This window comes from Falco naumanni, chromosome 13 (assembly GCF_017639655.2).
Source record: "Falco naumanni isolate bFalNau1 chromosome 13, bFalNau1.pat, whole genome shotgun sequence".
NCBI classification, from domain to species: domain Eukaryota; kingdom Metazoa; phylum Chordata; class Aves; order Falconiformes; family Falconidae; genus Falco; species Falco naumanni.
This window is the reverse complement of record NC_054066.1, coordinates 3,232,378-3,249,766: the sequence shown is the minus strand read 5'-3', so window position 1 is coordinate 3,249,766 and position 17,389 is coordinate 3,232,378. Positions and strand designations below refer to the sequence as shown.

Below are 17,389 nucleotides of genomic sequence, written 5' to 3'. Positions count from 1 at the left end.
ATAATTTTTGTGAATGTTTTCTGGTTTCTAATCTTAAAGTAGCCACCAAATAGAGTTCTCTTGTTGGAAGAGTTCTGGTATTGTGAAGTGGAAAGGGCCAATGAATGGTGGAAACTGGTATGAGAAATATTTAACCTCTGTGTCTTTTGGTTTTTTCTCTGAGTGACTGATGGTAAATGATGTCTGCTGTTGAGTATTTTCTGATGGTTTATTTTCTGTTTCTTTGTTAGACTATTAATTTGAAAAAGGTAAAAAATCCTTAGGAGCTGGGGATTGTTTTTCTTGATAAAGGATAAATAATATTGCAGTGTTGCCAGTTCTGATGAACATACAAACACAGGATTCAATACAGTAATAAAAATATGAAGAACTGTACCTTTGGAGGATCTCTAGGTTCACCACACACACTTTCCTGTGAGGAAAAGGGAGCAGTGAGTTATTTTTGTGGCATGGAAGAGGGAGAAAAAACTTCATCATGGAGGATCTACCCCTTTTATGGAAAGGAGGTGGCAACTCCTTCCTGTTGAGTTTGTCCGTGCCACACCTTTTGTTAAAGAGAGAATAAAACCTGAACCATTCTTAAGCATGAGGGGATGAAGCATGCCTGCAGTCACTCCTGCAGACATGTGAAGAAAGATTTCTAGTTTGAGGCCTAGAGAAAGAGCAACTCTAGAAATGTCAGTGAGGTGGCAGATACGAAGCTGGCAATATTTCTGTTTTTTGTGGTTTGGGTGATAAACTGGACTTTGATATGCCAGACAACCTGTCTTAATATGTATGATAGGTCTTTGTTTTTAACAACAATGAACAGTGTTTGGAAATCAGCTTGGGAGGAACAACAACAAGAAAGGCATAAATAATTTAAGCTCAAAAAAACCTATGCCAGTTTTAAATATCAGATTTGGGTGTTCTAACTTTTTTCCTAGGCTTTAAGTACTTACTAGTAAAGATCTGTTGGGGTTTTTGGTTGTTTGGTGGGGGTTTTTTGTTAGCCTAGTGGAATTGCATTTTATAGAAGGCTAGGAATCTGTTAAGTTTCCCATGGTCAGTTGATATTCTGGGGAACAAAAACGTTTTAAAACTGGAAACTAGTATTTCTGAAGAAGAGTTGGTTTGATCATTCTAACAAAGCCATAGGTCTATCAGTAATAATATATGAATTGTTTTGGCACAAGACATCTCTTAAATGCAGAAGAAAGTGCAATGTGTATCTCTTCTCCATAAGAGAGACCTAGCATGCTTAGTGAGCATCTTAGCTTGTTACATGCTTTATAAAGCAGTTTTTGGCAAGGTTGTGTCCAAAGCCAGAAAATACTAGGGTCTACTCAAGTTCGGATCTCTAGTTTGCATTCTGATGTTGGCACCTTTTTAGTTTGGTCTGTTTCAGTGGAAAACCTTTTGGATACAGAGCACAAACATGAGATGGAGTTGGGGTTTTTTGCAGGTGGGGGTTTACCCTTATAGAAGGGTTGCTGATTATGCAACATGCCAGCACCTTGTTGGCCTGATGCTGCCTTCCATTTGAAACATCATCTGATGAGATAGTGACTTAAGTTCAAATGAGCCTTCAGGTTCCATGGCTGTGTTTTGAGCTTTTTTCTTTATTTTTGCTTGGCATCTTTCTTCTCTGAAGTTAGTATTTCTGGAATAATCTTGTCCTTAATCCCTCAGTGTTCAGTAGCAACTCCTTTCTTGTCTTCCTTTGTCTGAAAATTTTTGTTGGTTGAAGTTCAGCTTTTGTGGCTTGCATTTTCTCTTTCTGTTGCCTTGGGTTTAGGACTTCATTATGCAAATGAAAATGCCTTCGGTTGCTCTGAGCCAGGCGGTACAGTTAAAGGTGCAGGTAAAAATCCAAGTTGATTTAACAGGTCTCTTCTCACAGAACCACCCCTCTGTGCTTCTGATCATATGCTGCTACCACTTCTTGTGGTGATGATTGTGTGACTGCACAGAAGACTGCTTCAGCTCAATAATCAGAGAAAAAACTAACTTTCACAAAAAAGCATTGTTCTGTTGAGTTTAAAAAAAAATGGTCAGATGAGCATAGACATAGAAGCAAGAAAGACTGCCCTGTAGTAGCAGAGAAATGTATGTGCATCTGCACCTTGCAGTGCTGGCAGGCTCCTGTTGGTGACACTGATGAATCTCCACGGATGGAAATACTGAAAAACAAGCAAGGCAGTCAAATAATTTGATGATTGATCATCCTGCCTTGGTACAAGGTCAGTGACTAGAGGGATTCCTTACAGCTCTGGTTCTGTGATCCTCAGTTCCCACCCAGTTAACCTCCCGACTGCAGAAGTTGTAAGGTGTTCAGATCAACTTGTACTGCATGGCCACTGCTGGTGGTGTTAATAAGAATTGTACTAGTGACCAATTATGCACACCTTTTGAAATGTTCATTATCTCTGGCATGTTACCAGCTTTCTTTCAGGAACTCGGTATGTTTGGACATAGTGTTCCTAGGTCTGTCACGCACATTAATGAGGTGTTTTGTCCAAGCTTCTTGGACATCCTCACGAGGGCAAGGCACAGTTGTTTCCTGATGCCTTGTTCTGTTCTTAGCTGCACTTCTCAATGGAGTTCTCTGTGTTGTGTACTCCATGGAGTAGGGATCTGTGCCCAAATGTAGTGGTTTTGCACACTTAGGTGAAGGAGCTTCATCTGCGATGCTGGTATTTTTAAAGACTTCTTTTGCTCTAGAGTGGTGAAAGAGGAGGAGAGCATAACAGGCCTCCTGTGGTTGTCTCTGCTTTTTTCTTCAAAGCGAGTCAGGGCCAGTTTACATAATGATATGTGTCTTCATGAGAAATAACCCTCACCACAAGGATTGTGTACAACTGCAGCAAGGTATTCTTCTGCCCCAGCTATGACGTACACGTGAGGCAAGGCAAATATTTGCAGTCAGCAGAATTGTGTTAGAGCTGTTTCTGTTTAAAAGCTGGGCATCCCCCTCACTCTGAAGTGCCTTTTCTATTAGCAAAAAGGAAGTTGTCATTAGAAGTATGACTTATATTAACACCTTTTAAATTGTGTATTTTTATTAGAATTTTAAGTTTCATGTTGCAAAACATCATGTAAAGGGTAGCTTTACGATATCTCATAGTATCTGTTCCTAAGGAGCTGTAAGAATCAAATCTGAAAAAAAAAATCTCAAAAATGTATTCTTGACATCCTCTCCCATGTGCAGATGCTGAATGTTGGGCTGTGATATCAAACAGAGTGGGAATGTAGCATAGCCATTTTGTATGTAGTGGAGAATTTCAAAATGTGGGTGAATGGGAGGTCAAAACCTAGCTTCATTTTTGTTTTAAGGTTGCTTAGCATCCTCAGACAGAAACCTTTGTTGAAACTTTGGTTTGTCTAAATGAACAGTAGTTTTTCAGATGGTGGTCATAAGCTGATTCACTGATGCTTTAATGTGGAAAAAATACTTCCATGCAGGAATTTCTGAAAGACTGAGAATAAAGTGTGCATGTTGGTGGTTTATAAAGGTAAATGGAACGAACAGTTCAATAGTGAACTCACGAATAAGACATCAGTCTTGAGCAAAGTGGTAAGACAGTTGAAGCAAGACTGGATGAAGATCTTGCTTTATATAATGCCTGCTAACATATTTCTTGTAAAACAAAAAGCTTGTCATCTGCAAAATGGTCTTTGATGAAGGTAACTGACATAGTCCTGTAAAATATTTGAGCCTGTGTCACACTTTAATACTAAATGGAATCAGTGTAATTCACTGTGTTAAGTTCAAAGGCTTTGAGTGTTGTTAGTGTAAATGTACCTTTGTCTGGCTTCAGGAGTTGCATGTTGATCCCACATATTCTAGTATAAATGGCTACAAGGAAAGGATGTGTGTTACTGAACTGCATGAAAGTACACCTGTTTGTAAGAAGGTGAATCAGACTGCACTGGCTCAATGCAGAGTAACAAGATTTATTTTCAAATCAAACTGATCACTAGAGAAAGGTGAGGAAAAACTTGATCGTATTCCTTATTTACTCTTATATGAAAACTGTTGTGTGCCTTCTTTTAGTGCAGAAGTATTACAGTGTCTCAACTTTGGATCTATCTAGTCAAGCGAACAAAAGTTAGATTGGATACAAGTTGTGATGTACATAGAACAAACAGAATTAATATAAGTGAAGATGTCTTAAGCATTAGAATTACTATGTAAGCTGAGGCTCCTTGTTTTGTTTCTAAAGGAAAAAACTTTTTTTGCAGTTTAATTCCCTTCTGCTTGCAGCGCTGTCATACTGTAGAAGGATGTTTTTCTTTGTAATCCACATGTCAGGGAAGTGTTTGTGTTACTGTCTCCTTTACAGACATTGAAGTAGTTGGAACATTTTCAACAGTATGGTTCAAAGCTGAGTCCTACCATCACATTGCTTGACTTGACTTTAAAAAAAAAAATTGACAGGTACCATTTGCTTTGTATGAAAATTTTCAGAACTAGTTACCTTTGCTTTGTAGTTTTGTTTTTTTTAGCTTGATAGTAGAGTTAGCCCCAGGCCCTTGGATCCAACTTTTGGACATTTTGAATTAACTTGTTTCTTCCAGAAGTGAGACCGTTTAGGATACATTTCTTTGACTAACAGTCATAAAAATCCTTCATATTTTTGAGTCCTCATGTGTAAGGATCCATAAATATTTGATTTGTCACTTCAGATATTTTACAGAAATTATTCTGTGTACTTTTAAAATGATACTTCTTGCTTGGGAAAATTATGTGGCCAGTGATTGCTTCCTGTTATGCTGTCTGAAAAGTAATGCTTAAAATGCATTAAAAGGAGCAGTTTTTTAAAAATTTGTATGTTGTCCTATCTTGTTTGATCTATTCTCATACTTTAATTTGGTTCACAGTTTGGGATTGATGCTCACTGGGACTTCTTACATGTTAAATGTAGGTCAGCCTCTATGCATGTATTAACTTTTTACTCAATACTCTGTAAGCCTATGGTAAATCATGTGCTTCAGTAGTACCTTCATCTGTATATTCATTTCCATGGTATAGTTTTCAGACCTTCTTGCAATGTACTGGAAGACAAGCATCTTCCAAGGTAGAATAAGAAATCGATCATTCCAGCAAATAGTGCATTTATCTGTTTTGCAAGAGGACTAGTAATAAATATTCAGATAAAAGCTTTAATTCAATCATGATTATTTATTCATATACTTTGATAAAAGATATCGTAAGATTCATGGTACTATAACCCAAAGTGTTAGCCTGAGGTCTTGTTCCACATGCCTGCTGATGGGCCTTGATGAAGTGCTGAGTTTCATCTACTTTACAGATATTTTAAGAACTTTGGAGATTTTTGTGACAACTTGTAAGTGGGATGGAATGTCAAAGAGTAAATTTATGTTATTTTTAGCTGACTCTGAGGTCTATGGTCAGACTGGATTGATGAGGTCTAAGTCATCCAAGTCTGTCTTACAGTGCACAACTCCTGATGCATCACACCCATCTCGACAATCTTCAAAAGGAAGGAAAATGTGAACTATTTATCTTCCTTGCTAAGCTACTGTAGTTACCATTTGTTCAGCAGCTACTTCCTTGAAAGTTTTCTGGTTTAGTAGAATGTTGTGTGGTTTTCCTAGATGAATCCCTATCAGTTCAGAATACATCATGCATACAGCTGACTTTATTTTTGGTTTCCAAGTATAGTTGTTCATGGAGTTCATGGAAGTATCTATCTGGATGGATTTATTGTCCTACCTCATTTAGATATGATTGCCTGGATACCATTACTGACATCTGACAGAGAGGCTTTAATTAGTTAATTGCTCTTAGAAGTACAGGGACGAATGGAAGAAATTGTATTCTATATAAACATTAGAAGGAAATATTTCAGGGAAGCGTTGTAGAAGCTTGGGAAAGTCCAAATATTGCATTTTAAACTACTTAGCATCAAACCTTGTATTAATGTTCATGAGGATGTTGCAAGATCTTTCTATTAGCTTGATTTCATTTCCCGTCTCATGGTAATGAGCTTTACTATGGGATTGCAGGCTTAAGAGTAAGTCAACAGGAACATTAGCACCTCTTTGCTCTTTTAGAGTATCTCTTCTGTGCTTTTGATTTCTCCTGAAGCTCTCAGGCTCTACAAAAGTGAGTTATGGCAGTTCTAGCAGAGCCTTGTCAAGTATTTCTGCAGGTTTGGTGGAGGTCAGATGGCTGGCTGATAAAGGATAAGGCTGGAGATAAAGGGTCTAAGTTAAGCAGGGACATTAAAGAATGTGGACTATGAACAAGTTACCTCAGTAATATTTTTCTTAAACTTCCAAAATGCAAATTATTACCTTCCTTTTTATCCCCTGCATGTACATGCCATTTTCCTACTTTTTTTATCCTTTTAATATTGATAGATGGAGGGAACGTACTACAAACGTCTTTGCTGAACTTATCTATGCTAGGTCCTGGAAACAACAAACCAGCCCAGGGTGTATATTTGTGTCCTTATCCCTGTGTTTCTTCTGACAATAGAAGGATGTGGTCTTTGTCTTTAATGTTTAACAGTGGTTTATTAGTGCATGGTTTCATCTTTATCAGTTATATGGGTTCTCCTCACTTGAAACTTTTTGTAATTTCATGGCTTGTCATTTAACTACTTAATTTTCAGTGTTGCTTGGTGCCAGTTCTCTCTTTTAAAGAAAAAAACGGAAAACGTTATACTATGGGTGTCTAGCTCTGTGGAAAACCTAATCTGAAATGCGATCATGTTTTAAAGATTTAGAAAAAGGTATTACTAATATTTCAAAAACTTACTGTATGTAGAATCTGAAATGAAACTTTGATCTCCACTAATTATAAAGCTTACATAAGGAATTCTATTGTAAACATAGAAAGACTATAGAATATAGGCAGCGTGTTTCATTTTCAGTCTTCAACATTAATGTAGCAGTAACATCTGTTCCCAGTGCAGAGTGTTAATGGGAAAGAAAATAGCCATTATTTTCTTTGGAAGAGAACAACCTTCAGAATTCAGGGTGCTTTTTGGAAAGAAAAAAAAAAAACACAACAACAACAACAACAAAAAAAGTGTTTTAGGACATGACATTGAGGTGCTGAAGCGTGTCCAAAGGGCAACAAAGCTGGTAAAGGTTCTGGAGCACAAGTGATATGAGGAGCATCTGAAGGAACTGGGGATGTTTAGTGTGGAGAAAAGGAGGCTCAGGGGGGCCTTACCCCTCCCTACAGCTGCTTGACAGGGGGCTGTAGTGAGGACAAGTGGAAATGACCTCAGGTTACACCAGGGGAGGTTTAGATTAGATATTAGGAAAAATTTCTTCACTGAAAGGGCTGTCAAGCACTGGAACAGGCTGCCCGAGGAGGTGATGGAGTCACATCCCTGGAGGTATTTAAAAGACATGCAGATGTGGCACTTAGGTGGGCTTGGCAGTGCTGGGTTAATGGTTGGACTCAATGATCTTAAAGGTCTTTTCCAACCTAAATGATTCTATGAATATTCTGTAATTTTATGACTGAACATTTCTGGATACAAGGAACAGATTATTTCTTGAAGTCCTTAATAACCAGCAAAGCCTATTGGTGTGATCTGTGCCAGGAAGGTGCATTTCAGAGCAGGTTTGCAGGACTTGACACTGAAAATGGGAGAAAATACTCTTGCATTTCTAAATGGACATCTAGGTTATTGAAAGGTATTTAAAAAAAAAAGTGACGTTTACTGGCATTTTGTAATGAATAATTACAGCCATATTTACCAACACTTAGAGGAGTCTCCTAGTCTTCCCCAGGCATTCCCGTGTCTGTAAAGCTTGTTGAATGGCTAAGCTTGTTAGAAAATAATCAGTGAAAAGGTTAGGTTAGTTTTGATTCTTGTTGGGGGGGCTTGGTGTTCTTAAATCATCTAATCTGAGAACAGGTATCTTTCTCTAATGGTACTCCTTTAGATAATTCTGAAAGCAAGCTTAGTGTGTCTCCGGGTTAGTAGTGGTCAGTAGTAGCGTGTGAGGCCTTTCTCCCAGGAAGGGCACAGGGGCTAACGGCTGGTTGTCTTTGCCCCAGCAAAAAATCCACAACTTAAAGGATGCTGCCGAAACACTTGTCTTGGGGTATGGTTGAGGATTCAGGGAAAACAGAGCCTTTTATTCCCTATTTGGAAGTTGTTTTATGTTGCTTGGTGACATGTTTGTTTTGTATGTGCCGAGTTAAACTACATGAGTCAGTTTTATGTCCCTGCAGCATAAATAGATCCACTTAGTGTAGCACAGGCATGGGTGAGCCTGAGTACGTCCTTACAGATACCCTCACTGAAGGGTTCTAACACTTAAACATTTGAAAGAGCAGACTGGGAAAGCGTAAGTGAAAACAGTAGGAATTGAGTGCCTTAAGCCTTACCAAAATTACTATATCATATACTGTATCATTTAAAACAATTGTTAAAAGTAACTTTTAATAAACTGCTTATTCCTGAAGCTAAATCATTTTGGTGGCAGACTTAGAAGTTTTTCTTTACTCTGTGTGTAGAGACGAAAGGTGGTACGTATGTTCTTGCTGATTTCTGTTCTTGACTTGTCTGGGGGGTTGTCAGTATGTTTTCTAAATTGCCAATTTAAAGTCAAATCTTTCAGCTTACTTTTCAAATACTGGGGGGGAAAAAAGTTTGTGTTGCTGTGAAATAAAGTCATAGGGATTATAGAAGCCACATAAATGTCTCTAGCAGTGGAGTTACAAATAGGGCATGTTGAAAACTGTTCTGCAATGTTGGCTTATAAAATGTATGGGTGTGAGTTAGAAGGGTTGAGAAAAGTCAAGCCTTTGGTATTAAAATAACATCCATGCAGGTTACTGCAATAAATTAATTCATCTTCTGATCTGCTCATGGTAATTCCTGTCAAATTATTTTCTACAATAAGGGATTTTTCTTGATGATTAGTGAATGTCAGTCAGAGTAGAAGAGTAGATGAGATTGCACTTTCTGTGTAGTAGTTCAATGTCTAGAAAAAATTTAACATCTTTTCAAGGATTAATTTTAGCTGGGGTCACTCAGTGCATTTGTACATTACCAAAGAAGCTTCTGCTTATGATCTGTCCTTTCCTGATCTAGAAGGCAGAGAACAAAAACATGTCTATATACAAGTAATAGTAACGCAAGGTTATTCTGTCCCGTTTGGATTGGAAGTGGAATGCTTTTTCACTTCTGTGATGATTTTGCATAACATTGCATGTATTTTGCTTCTTTTGTAGTCTTTCAGAAACAGCACTAATCCTTACCTTGAACATAGCGCAGGTGATAATTCAAAGAATACAGTACCGGAATTTGTAGCTTTAGAAACATGTAATTTAATTGCCTTAAGTATAATTTTTGTTCCTTTTCCAGAAATCGGTAATATAGGTACGGTTAATTTTTAATTTGCACAACTGATGTGTGAGATGTGTTTTTGTGGATGGAACAACTGATAATCTGAGCCTTTTTTTACATACCTTGCTCTGTCAGTGTGAAAGGGGCCTACAGAAAAATGAAGAATGAAACAGCAGATCAGCTCCACTCCACTGAGCCACAGGGGCAGTCTGTGCCAAAGTGCCTCAGGACTGTTAGCTGGTTGCTGTAAGAAATGAGAAGAATCTTACAAGCTAAAGGATATCATCTATGTGATACCACACTGGTGTAAATTAGACAGGAATAAATTCATACAATAAATTAGAAGAGGTTTCTAAACATCAGGAATAAGTGGCCTTTCAGCTAAAACAGATAAGCAGGGACAAAGGAACCTGAATGCCTTTGTCTGGTAATTTCGTAGGAGTAGATTAAAGAAAACAGCAATGATTTTGGAAATCTGTGCCATTCTGAATCCGAAGGAAGTTGAAAGGAGAAAAGATGTCTATGCTTTTAGGGTTGCTTGCATCTCACATATTAATTTTGGGCCACTTTTCAACTGTCTTGTTTGTCTTCAGGAAGAAATTATATTTAATCTCTTTAGTATGTGTTTGTGTTGTGGAACTTTTTTTCCACCATGAGATTAGCTACATCTCAAGAAGGGTACATGTGTGCTTTGAGTGATACTAGCATACCACTGCCCTTCTGGCTGCTGTCAAACCTGCATTTAGAGCAAAGCAGATTTCTAGCAGATTCACTATCAGAAAGTTTTTAATCCAGATAAATTGTTAAGGAATATTAGGGGATTATTTTTCTTCAAAAGCTTGGTAAATTATCTGCTGCCTGGAATAGTCTGAATTTTATGTAATAAACGTGCTACTTAAAGCTATTGAAGAGACCTTTGATCTCTTAGCATTCTTCTAGCAATGTCCTATAGTTATGTCTGTTGGCCTTTTACTTTAAGTTTCAAATGTAGGGAATTCTGAGAAGCAATTACTGCCTTACATAAGCGGGAAACATTTGGAGTGTGTGTTAAAGCTACTTTTCTGTGTTACTGTCTGTTGTGGGGCTGCTTGCAGTTCCCTTAGTGGCCTTTTCCAGTCCTGTGTACCTAAATTGCATTTAGCTGCTGTGATTTTGGTTATTTTTTCCTTTGGCTTTGATTTAGGAAGTCAGCTTTTGGGGCATCTTGTTCAGGGATACATTTACCTGAGTAACTACTTGTGTCCCCTTCAGCAGCGGGGTAGATGTTGCCTTTTGGCTCCTTTTTGCTCCTAGAGAAGGCTTCAGTATATTGCATAACTTTAGGAGAGACCTTTTCAAACCAGAGTAGTTTGTTACTGAAGTGAGAATTTTTCTGGTTTAGCTCAATGAATCTAGAAAAGTGGCTGTGTATATTGCATATACAGGAAGAACTGTATCTTGGTGTCCAAGTCATCTTACCTGTTACAGTTTTCCTCAGACTTGTACATAATGTGGGAGCCCGTGGTTAAACAGTTTTCATCTTAAGCTTATAAACCGTGTGAATCTTAAAGTGATTATTTTCTGTGCTGATGAGAGGTAGGAATCTGGTTGCTGTCTGGGCTCTTTGTATGACTCAAATTTAGACTAAAAGCACTCAGTGACCTCTGCTGTGATTCAGGCACTACTGATGTAATCTTAAATACGTTCAAAGGTGCTCCTAGCTATCTTGATACTATAAAAACCCAAATTGATTGAGACCCAAGGTGCACATTTGGCAAGGTGTGTTTTAGGCTTGAAGTGATCCTGTTTAGTTAAACTCTCAGCTGCCTTCCTGCACATCAGACTTTTCTGGGCTTGTTTTTATGTGCATATATGATTGTTTCTCAGTGTTCAGAACTCAGATTGCTCTTAGCCCCCATGCTTGTGCTTGATGACAGAATTATTTTGCAACAGTGACCCAGAAGAAATCACTGCCAAAAATTATAACCATCATGATGGTGGTAATCGTGTCCCTAGGTGTTATGGGAGATGCATGAGGTTCCCTTTCCCATTGACGTCAAACTGCAGACTCATTTCCTTTAATTGAAATTTGGGATCTTCCTGGTATCCTGAAAGACTTCATCCTGGATATCAGTGCTGTGACAGTACATTTCTAGAAAAAAGTGTGGTATCTTTTTACCATAACAGCAGGTAAAACCTGTATAGGAACACACAGTGTAAAGAGGTTCTTATCAATACAGTGTTCATCTTACTCTTTTGTTCAGTCTTCATCTTTCTATTAAGGACTTCATCTTCTTTACAGAGCAGGAATCAGATTTTTATTATTGTTGTTATTATTATATGTGACTTAAAGTTTCTCTTATGTCTGAATTTTCCTCTGAAAATAATTCTATTTGCAGGTTGCTGTATTTACTTCAGCAAGAAACCTCTAGCACAGAACTGAGAACAGAATGTGCAGTGGTCCTCGGAAGCCTTGCAATGGGTACAGAGAATAATGTCAAATCCCTACTAGACTGCCATATTATCCCAGCCTTACTGCAAGGTACTTTTTCCTTAATGGAACTATGTTAGTAAATGTTCCTAAAGTACTCAAATAAGCAAAGATAATGAAACTGAACAGTAGATTTTGTCTATATTTATAGGATTACTGTCACCAGATTTGAAATTTATTGAAGCTTGCCTGCGATGTCTCCGTACCATATTCATCAGTCCTGTAACTCCAGAGGATCTACTGTATGCAGTAAGTTGTAAGCAGATTATTATGTCCTTTTAAAACCTATAGAGTTGGGGGGCGTGAAAGGTCTTGTCTGCAGTAGTAATGAGGACTTGTTTGACCAACACTGTTAGCATTTCTCACCTATGTTTAAGGCATCTGGTTCATGTAACGCTTACAGCAATATTTAGTATGAGGTGGTCAACCAGGTAGCGCACTGGTAAAAGAAAAAACTGGAATTTTCAGACTTGTGTGCAATCTTAGGTAGTAAAAACTGTTTCTAAGTGGTATTTACAGGTAGAGTTATCACAACTATATTGGAAAAAGTTAGTTTCTGAAACTTAAAATTTTATGTCTCACTGTCCTCCCACTGCAGATGTGAGGGTGCTTGCTTAGTTTTTGCACTACATGTGGAAGAGATTCACTTCCAAAACTTCTCTGCTTTTAGTTGATATACGTGTGATTTACATTTAACTGATAGAAGGACAGAAAACGTCCTTCACCATTGCTGTAATCTTGAGTTCAGCTTGGAGCATGTGAGCAATAAGGCAGCTAGTGCTGACCTTGTTCAGGTGACTGGGCAAAGCCACTGCTGTGGAGTCCTGTCTGAAGGTAGCACTGTCTCTTGGCAGCTTAGACACAAAAGGCCTTGCCCAAACTCAGTCACTGTCTCTTACTTGGAAGGAGGGGGAAGAAGGGTCTGCAGTCTTCCCTCCTTTGTCCCAGTGTAAGGGATGAGGCAAGCTGTGGCATGAAAACTGTACTGTACCAGCATTCTCTTTCTGCTTGGAAAAGGATAGCGTTGCACCAGTCTGCTGGCTGGAGCTCACCCAGCAGGTCCAGCTTCTGAGGGCAATTGTCACTTGCTGAGGAAGACTTAACGCTTACAGCGAAGGACACAGCTGGCCTCTCATTTCATATTTCTCTGTGGTTTGGGTGTCTCTGTTACCATTAGAGACAATTTCTGTGTTAAGTCCTCAACAGGTTTTCTTCCTGATTTTTGTCTAGTTGTTATGTGGTGCTGTAGTGATGTCTGTTTTGTTCCCTGTTCCTTGTCTAATGTTTTCTTAAATTTTCATTCCAGAATTAGGTATGTAAACTTATGATGGACTCAGTTTTACCATACACCTTTTCTGAATTTCATCTGCTAGTTTAGTCCATCTTACGAAGTCTTTCTGCAGCTCTTTACAGCTTACCCTTGTATTTAATATGCATATATAGCCAGCCAGCTTTGTCCTCCACTGTTCACTGCCTTTTTTCCAGTTGTTTCTTTGATTGTTCAGCAAGGAGACTCAATGCAGATTGTATGTGTGACCACTGAAGGCACCTCTCCTGAGCGATCTGAGTTTCCTCTTTGTGTCTCTGTTCCTTCCTCTGACTCCGCCTCATGCTCCTGGATTCCCTCAAGTCAGCCTGTAAGAGCTCATAATTGCAGGGGCATCTGCTTCCTGCTGTCAGCATCCAAAGTCAGGGCTGAAGGTGATTGTCTCCATTAACAGTTTACACCTCTTCCTAGGGATTGGTCTCAATAGAGGCTATTAGTTGTTCCCTATTTGGAGGAGAGATTTGATATCTTGAAGGGAGAGGAAGTGGGAGAATATGTAGAGAAATGTGAAAACCAGTATTGGCATGTAAATTACCACTAACATTGTGGGAATTATATGCCTATGATAATGGATTTTCTGTTTCATCCTTTGCATTCTGTGCTGTGCAACAGTGATGCCAGGACTCTGCTACCCTATTCCTTATTCAGGCAAATGTGATGTCCCTTAATGAACTATAACTACAGGAAACGATCATCTAGGGAGGGTACCCTTGTTCTTAAATTTCAACTGTAATACCCATTTTCCAATCTCCCATTCCTGTTGGACACCTGAAAGTTTAGTGTTTTGTGACTGTCCTTAAGGTCCTATTTCTGCAAATCAGCTTCTTGTTTTCTTCTTTTGTGGCCATACCCAAACCCATGCTTTGAAAAGTAATGAATGCAAATCTTTTGAAAAGAAGAGATATTTTTCCTGTCTCTTGGAAGGTATAGCCACAACCCCCACTGCTGCAAGCTGTGTTTCACAAGGCAACAGTTGAGAAGTTGTCTTTGTGATTAAAGAAGTAATTATGGGCCCAATCAACACTTTATGGTAGACACTCTGCTTTTGTGAGATTGAGAATAACAGGAAGAACTTAAAAGTTCTCATTTAGCCACCCTGCTCCCTCTTTGTTTCTGATCACAACAGCTCCAGGGAGACTGTCGCCATTTCCATATAGCTTCAGATCTTGAATGAATGAAAGGGCTTATTCAGCAGCCTCTTGAGTTCTGCCTTTTATCAGGTCCTATTTTAAAAGGTAAGAGATTAAGTTTGTTAATGGCTTTTCATTTTTGTCCAGCAGTTCTGGAGAAGACTTCTGAAAAGTTGATTCCTGAGTTGTATCTAAGATAGAAATTTTTTCCAGGATTTCTTTGTGGTTTGACTCTGGAGGATGCTGTCTCTGAAACGTGGGCCAAGACTATTTCCAAGACAAGAAATTACGACTTAGCTCAATGTCTCCAAGGCTGTTACAGTCACTTAGACGTTTCAGAGGACCTATTGGTTAAGATCCAGGATACAGAAGCACTTTAAAGAGATCTGCTTAAAATATTTCTTTTTATTTGTAATAGGTTTGGGAGAGAATAAACATAAAATCTCATTTGAAAAAAAAACAATGACCAAAACCAAGCCATCCACAGTAACCTGAATATTTCTTCCAGCAGAAATGCTAGGTGTCAGAACCAACATGTGTCCTCTTGAACCTTTCCTTATAGACAGGAGCTGGAATGATAAACTGCTGGCAGATTTGAGCAGTTATGTTCCATTCCAAAGACAAAATAGTTCTTACTTTGTCTATATTAGGACTCATTCTGAGAAAATGTGAAGACCCATCCATATGTATGTAGAGATGAATGAACGCTGAGCTCTGAAAAAGGCCAGGCTTTCAGTGTCTGATACTGAGATTTTATGGCAGGTTTGCTGCAGAGCAGTAATCTGTGCCTGCTGTGCCAGGTAAACACATCTTGTGGAGACTGCCTTCACTGGAATGGTGCAGGATTTGATACCGAGACAGATTTAGTGACCATCCTGCAAACGGAAATGAGCAATGACATGGGGTCCCAGGGTGAGGGATCTGTTGAGATGCAGATGCATGTACAGACTTGTTTTTAAATTGTAAGATTATACTGGGAAGTGTTTTGTGTGTCCGAACTAGCCAGCTCAATGTGGCTAGGAGTGTTTTGGCTTGCTGAATAGATTCAAACACCAAGTCAAATCCAGTTTGATGGATAGCCTGTTGCTTCATCTCCTGCTATTGTATTTAAAACAAAAAGAATGGATTCAGTGGCAGAAGACCCATAAAGGCATTCTGCACATTTCCTTACAAATGTCCTCTGTTGTGATCCCATTTTCCTTCTTCAATGTGACCCAGATAGCAATTTCTCAATAAAATTGTATCTGTGGCTACTATGCTGGCCTTGAAGGAAGAGGGCAGGTGGCAGGTATGTTCCCTGCTGTGAGCGAGTCTGTCCTTACGGGAAGCTTGGAGGATGAAGGCACTGCAGCAGGTTGACTTTCTTCCTGCTGTTGAGACAATGAGGAATGAAGTTTCAGAAATGTCACGTTTTCCAGCTTATGTGAGCTACTGGTGTTAGGTGAAAGGCATTCCTCCTTACTGTTCTGGTTTGAGATGAAAACCTAATGTCACCTGGTGATCAGCCAGGCTTGATGAAGGGGAGGAGGAACAATCGAGGGGACAGGGCTAGCGTGACAGAACAGAATATGTTACACCGATTAATAATGAGGTGTTTAACAAGCAGTGAAACTACACTGCAGAGTGTACATGTGTTCCACCATGGCTCAGTGATATGCACTTACTAAAGGAAGAATCTAGGTCATCTTCTAATGCCTTACTCCTTTCATTCCTCCTAACTGACTGAGCCTATATAGCAAGGCTAAATGTTCTCTGATCTGAACTGTTCCCTAAAAATCAAAATTGTAAAATGATGAATTCTAACTTAGAGAGCTTGAATTTATTTGAATGAATGTAAGAATTTCAATTCTCTGACTTGGAAAAAAGAATAATAATCCTCTGTTACAAAAAAATGTTTTAAGAATAGGTCTTGTCAATTTTGGGTTGATGATAAAAAGGGATATGAAGAATGTAGGTAGGTGTTGGGATCCAAGCAGGTAAATGCAATTCTTCTAACTCTCTCTCAGTTTTATTTGGATGGGCAATAATTTTGTTACAATATGTGCAATGTCTAGATATTTGTCATAAGTTGCCTGGATCTAGTCTTCATTAGCAGACAACATTTTAATGGATTTGTGATTCTCATGGGTTTAACTGCGAACTATAAGTGTAGACTCAATGTTGCTTACTAGGGTTGCTTTGTTACTTAGATACTAACATGAAAAAAGTGGAATTATGCAGCCTCATATTGACACATAATTACTATTCATATTTAGTTGGAAGTCAGTAATACCCACACATCTTTTTACTCTTTCTAGATTATTTTCTGATAAACATACCAAAATTATTGTAGAAGTTGGATATATTTTAGTAGAATCAAGGGGCAAAATTCACATAATTTTCCCACAAGCATTAAGGAAGCACTCTTGCAACTTTCCAAGTTTTTTTAACCTTTTCATACCCACAACGTACCTGATTTGATGGGACAAAATGAGAAGGCATATAAAATATATCTCCAAAGAATCACTTCTCATGTCTCCCAGGGGTCTCACCCTGGGACCCCATGTCATTGCTCATTTCCGTTTGCAGGATGGTCACTAAATCTGTCTCGGTATCAAATCCTGCACCATTCCAGTGAAGGCAGTCTCCACAAGATGTGTTTACCTGGCACAGCAGGCACAGATTACTGCTCTGCAGCAAACCTGCCATAAAATCTCAGTATCAGACACTGAAAGCCTGGCCTTTTTCAGAGCTCAGCGTTCATTCATCTCTACATACATACAAACTAGCCTTTTCTAGTCCAGAATATCTAATAATACAGTTCTTCATGTATTGATAGAATTTCAGGGAACCTGTACTCCATTGATTGCCAGGATTCATTAACCCTTACATATGCAACATCCTTGCTGGGGTCACAGTGATGCCAGAAGTACCCTGTCAGGATGTTTAGTACCAGGACATCCCCATCTCATAAATGCTAAATTAAAATGCTTTTCATTATCCAGGAATTTACCATTGGTCCATGAGGCCATGCTGGCCAGTAAGATAATATCTTATGGAAATCATTGTGTGCCATTATGTTCCCGCTTCTGTAACTCTACAGTAGAGCTTCCAAACAGAAGCTCAGTTTCTGTCCACTTTAATAAACTGGAGAGTT

At 38.7% G+C, this 17,389-nt stretch overlaps 1 protein-coding gene across 7 annotated transcripts in view; it reads left to right on the top strand.

The window, feature by feature from the left end:
* ARMC8 (armadillo repeat containing 8) overlaps positions 1–17,389 on the top strand; it is an 87,036-nt gene that overhangs the window by 22,483 nt on the left and 47,164 nt on the right. For all 7 annotated transcript variants that reach the window (XR_005830771.1, XM_040613845.1, XM_040613844.1 and 4 more), the window contains 2 exons: positions 11,705–11,847; positions 11,948–12,045. Coding sequence is in view for 6 of the 7 variants with exons in the window: in XM_040613845.1 (XP_040469779.1) it covers positions 11,705–11,847; positions 11,948–12,045 (241 nt within the window). In the remaining variant the exon portion in view is untranslated. The remainder of the gene's footprint in view (positions 1–11,704; positions 11,848–11,947; positions 12,046–17,389) is intronic.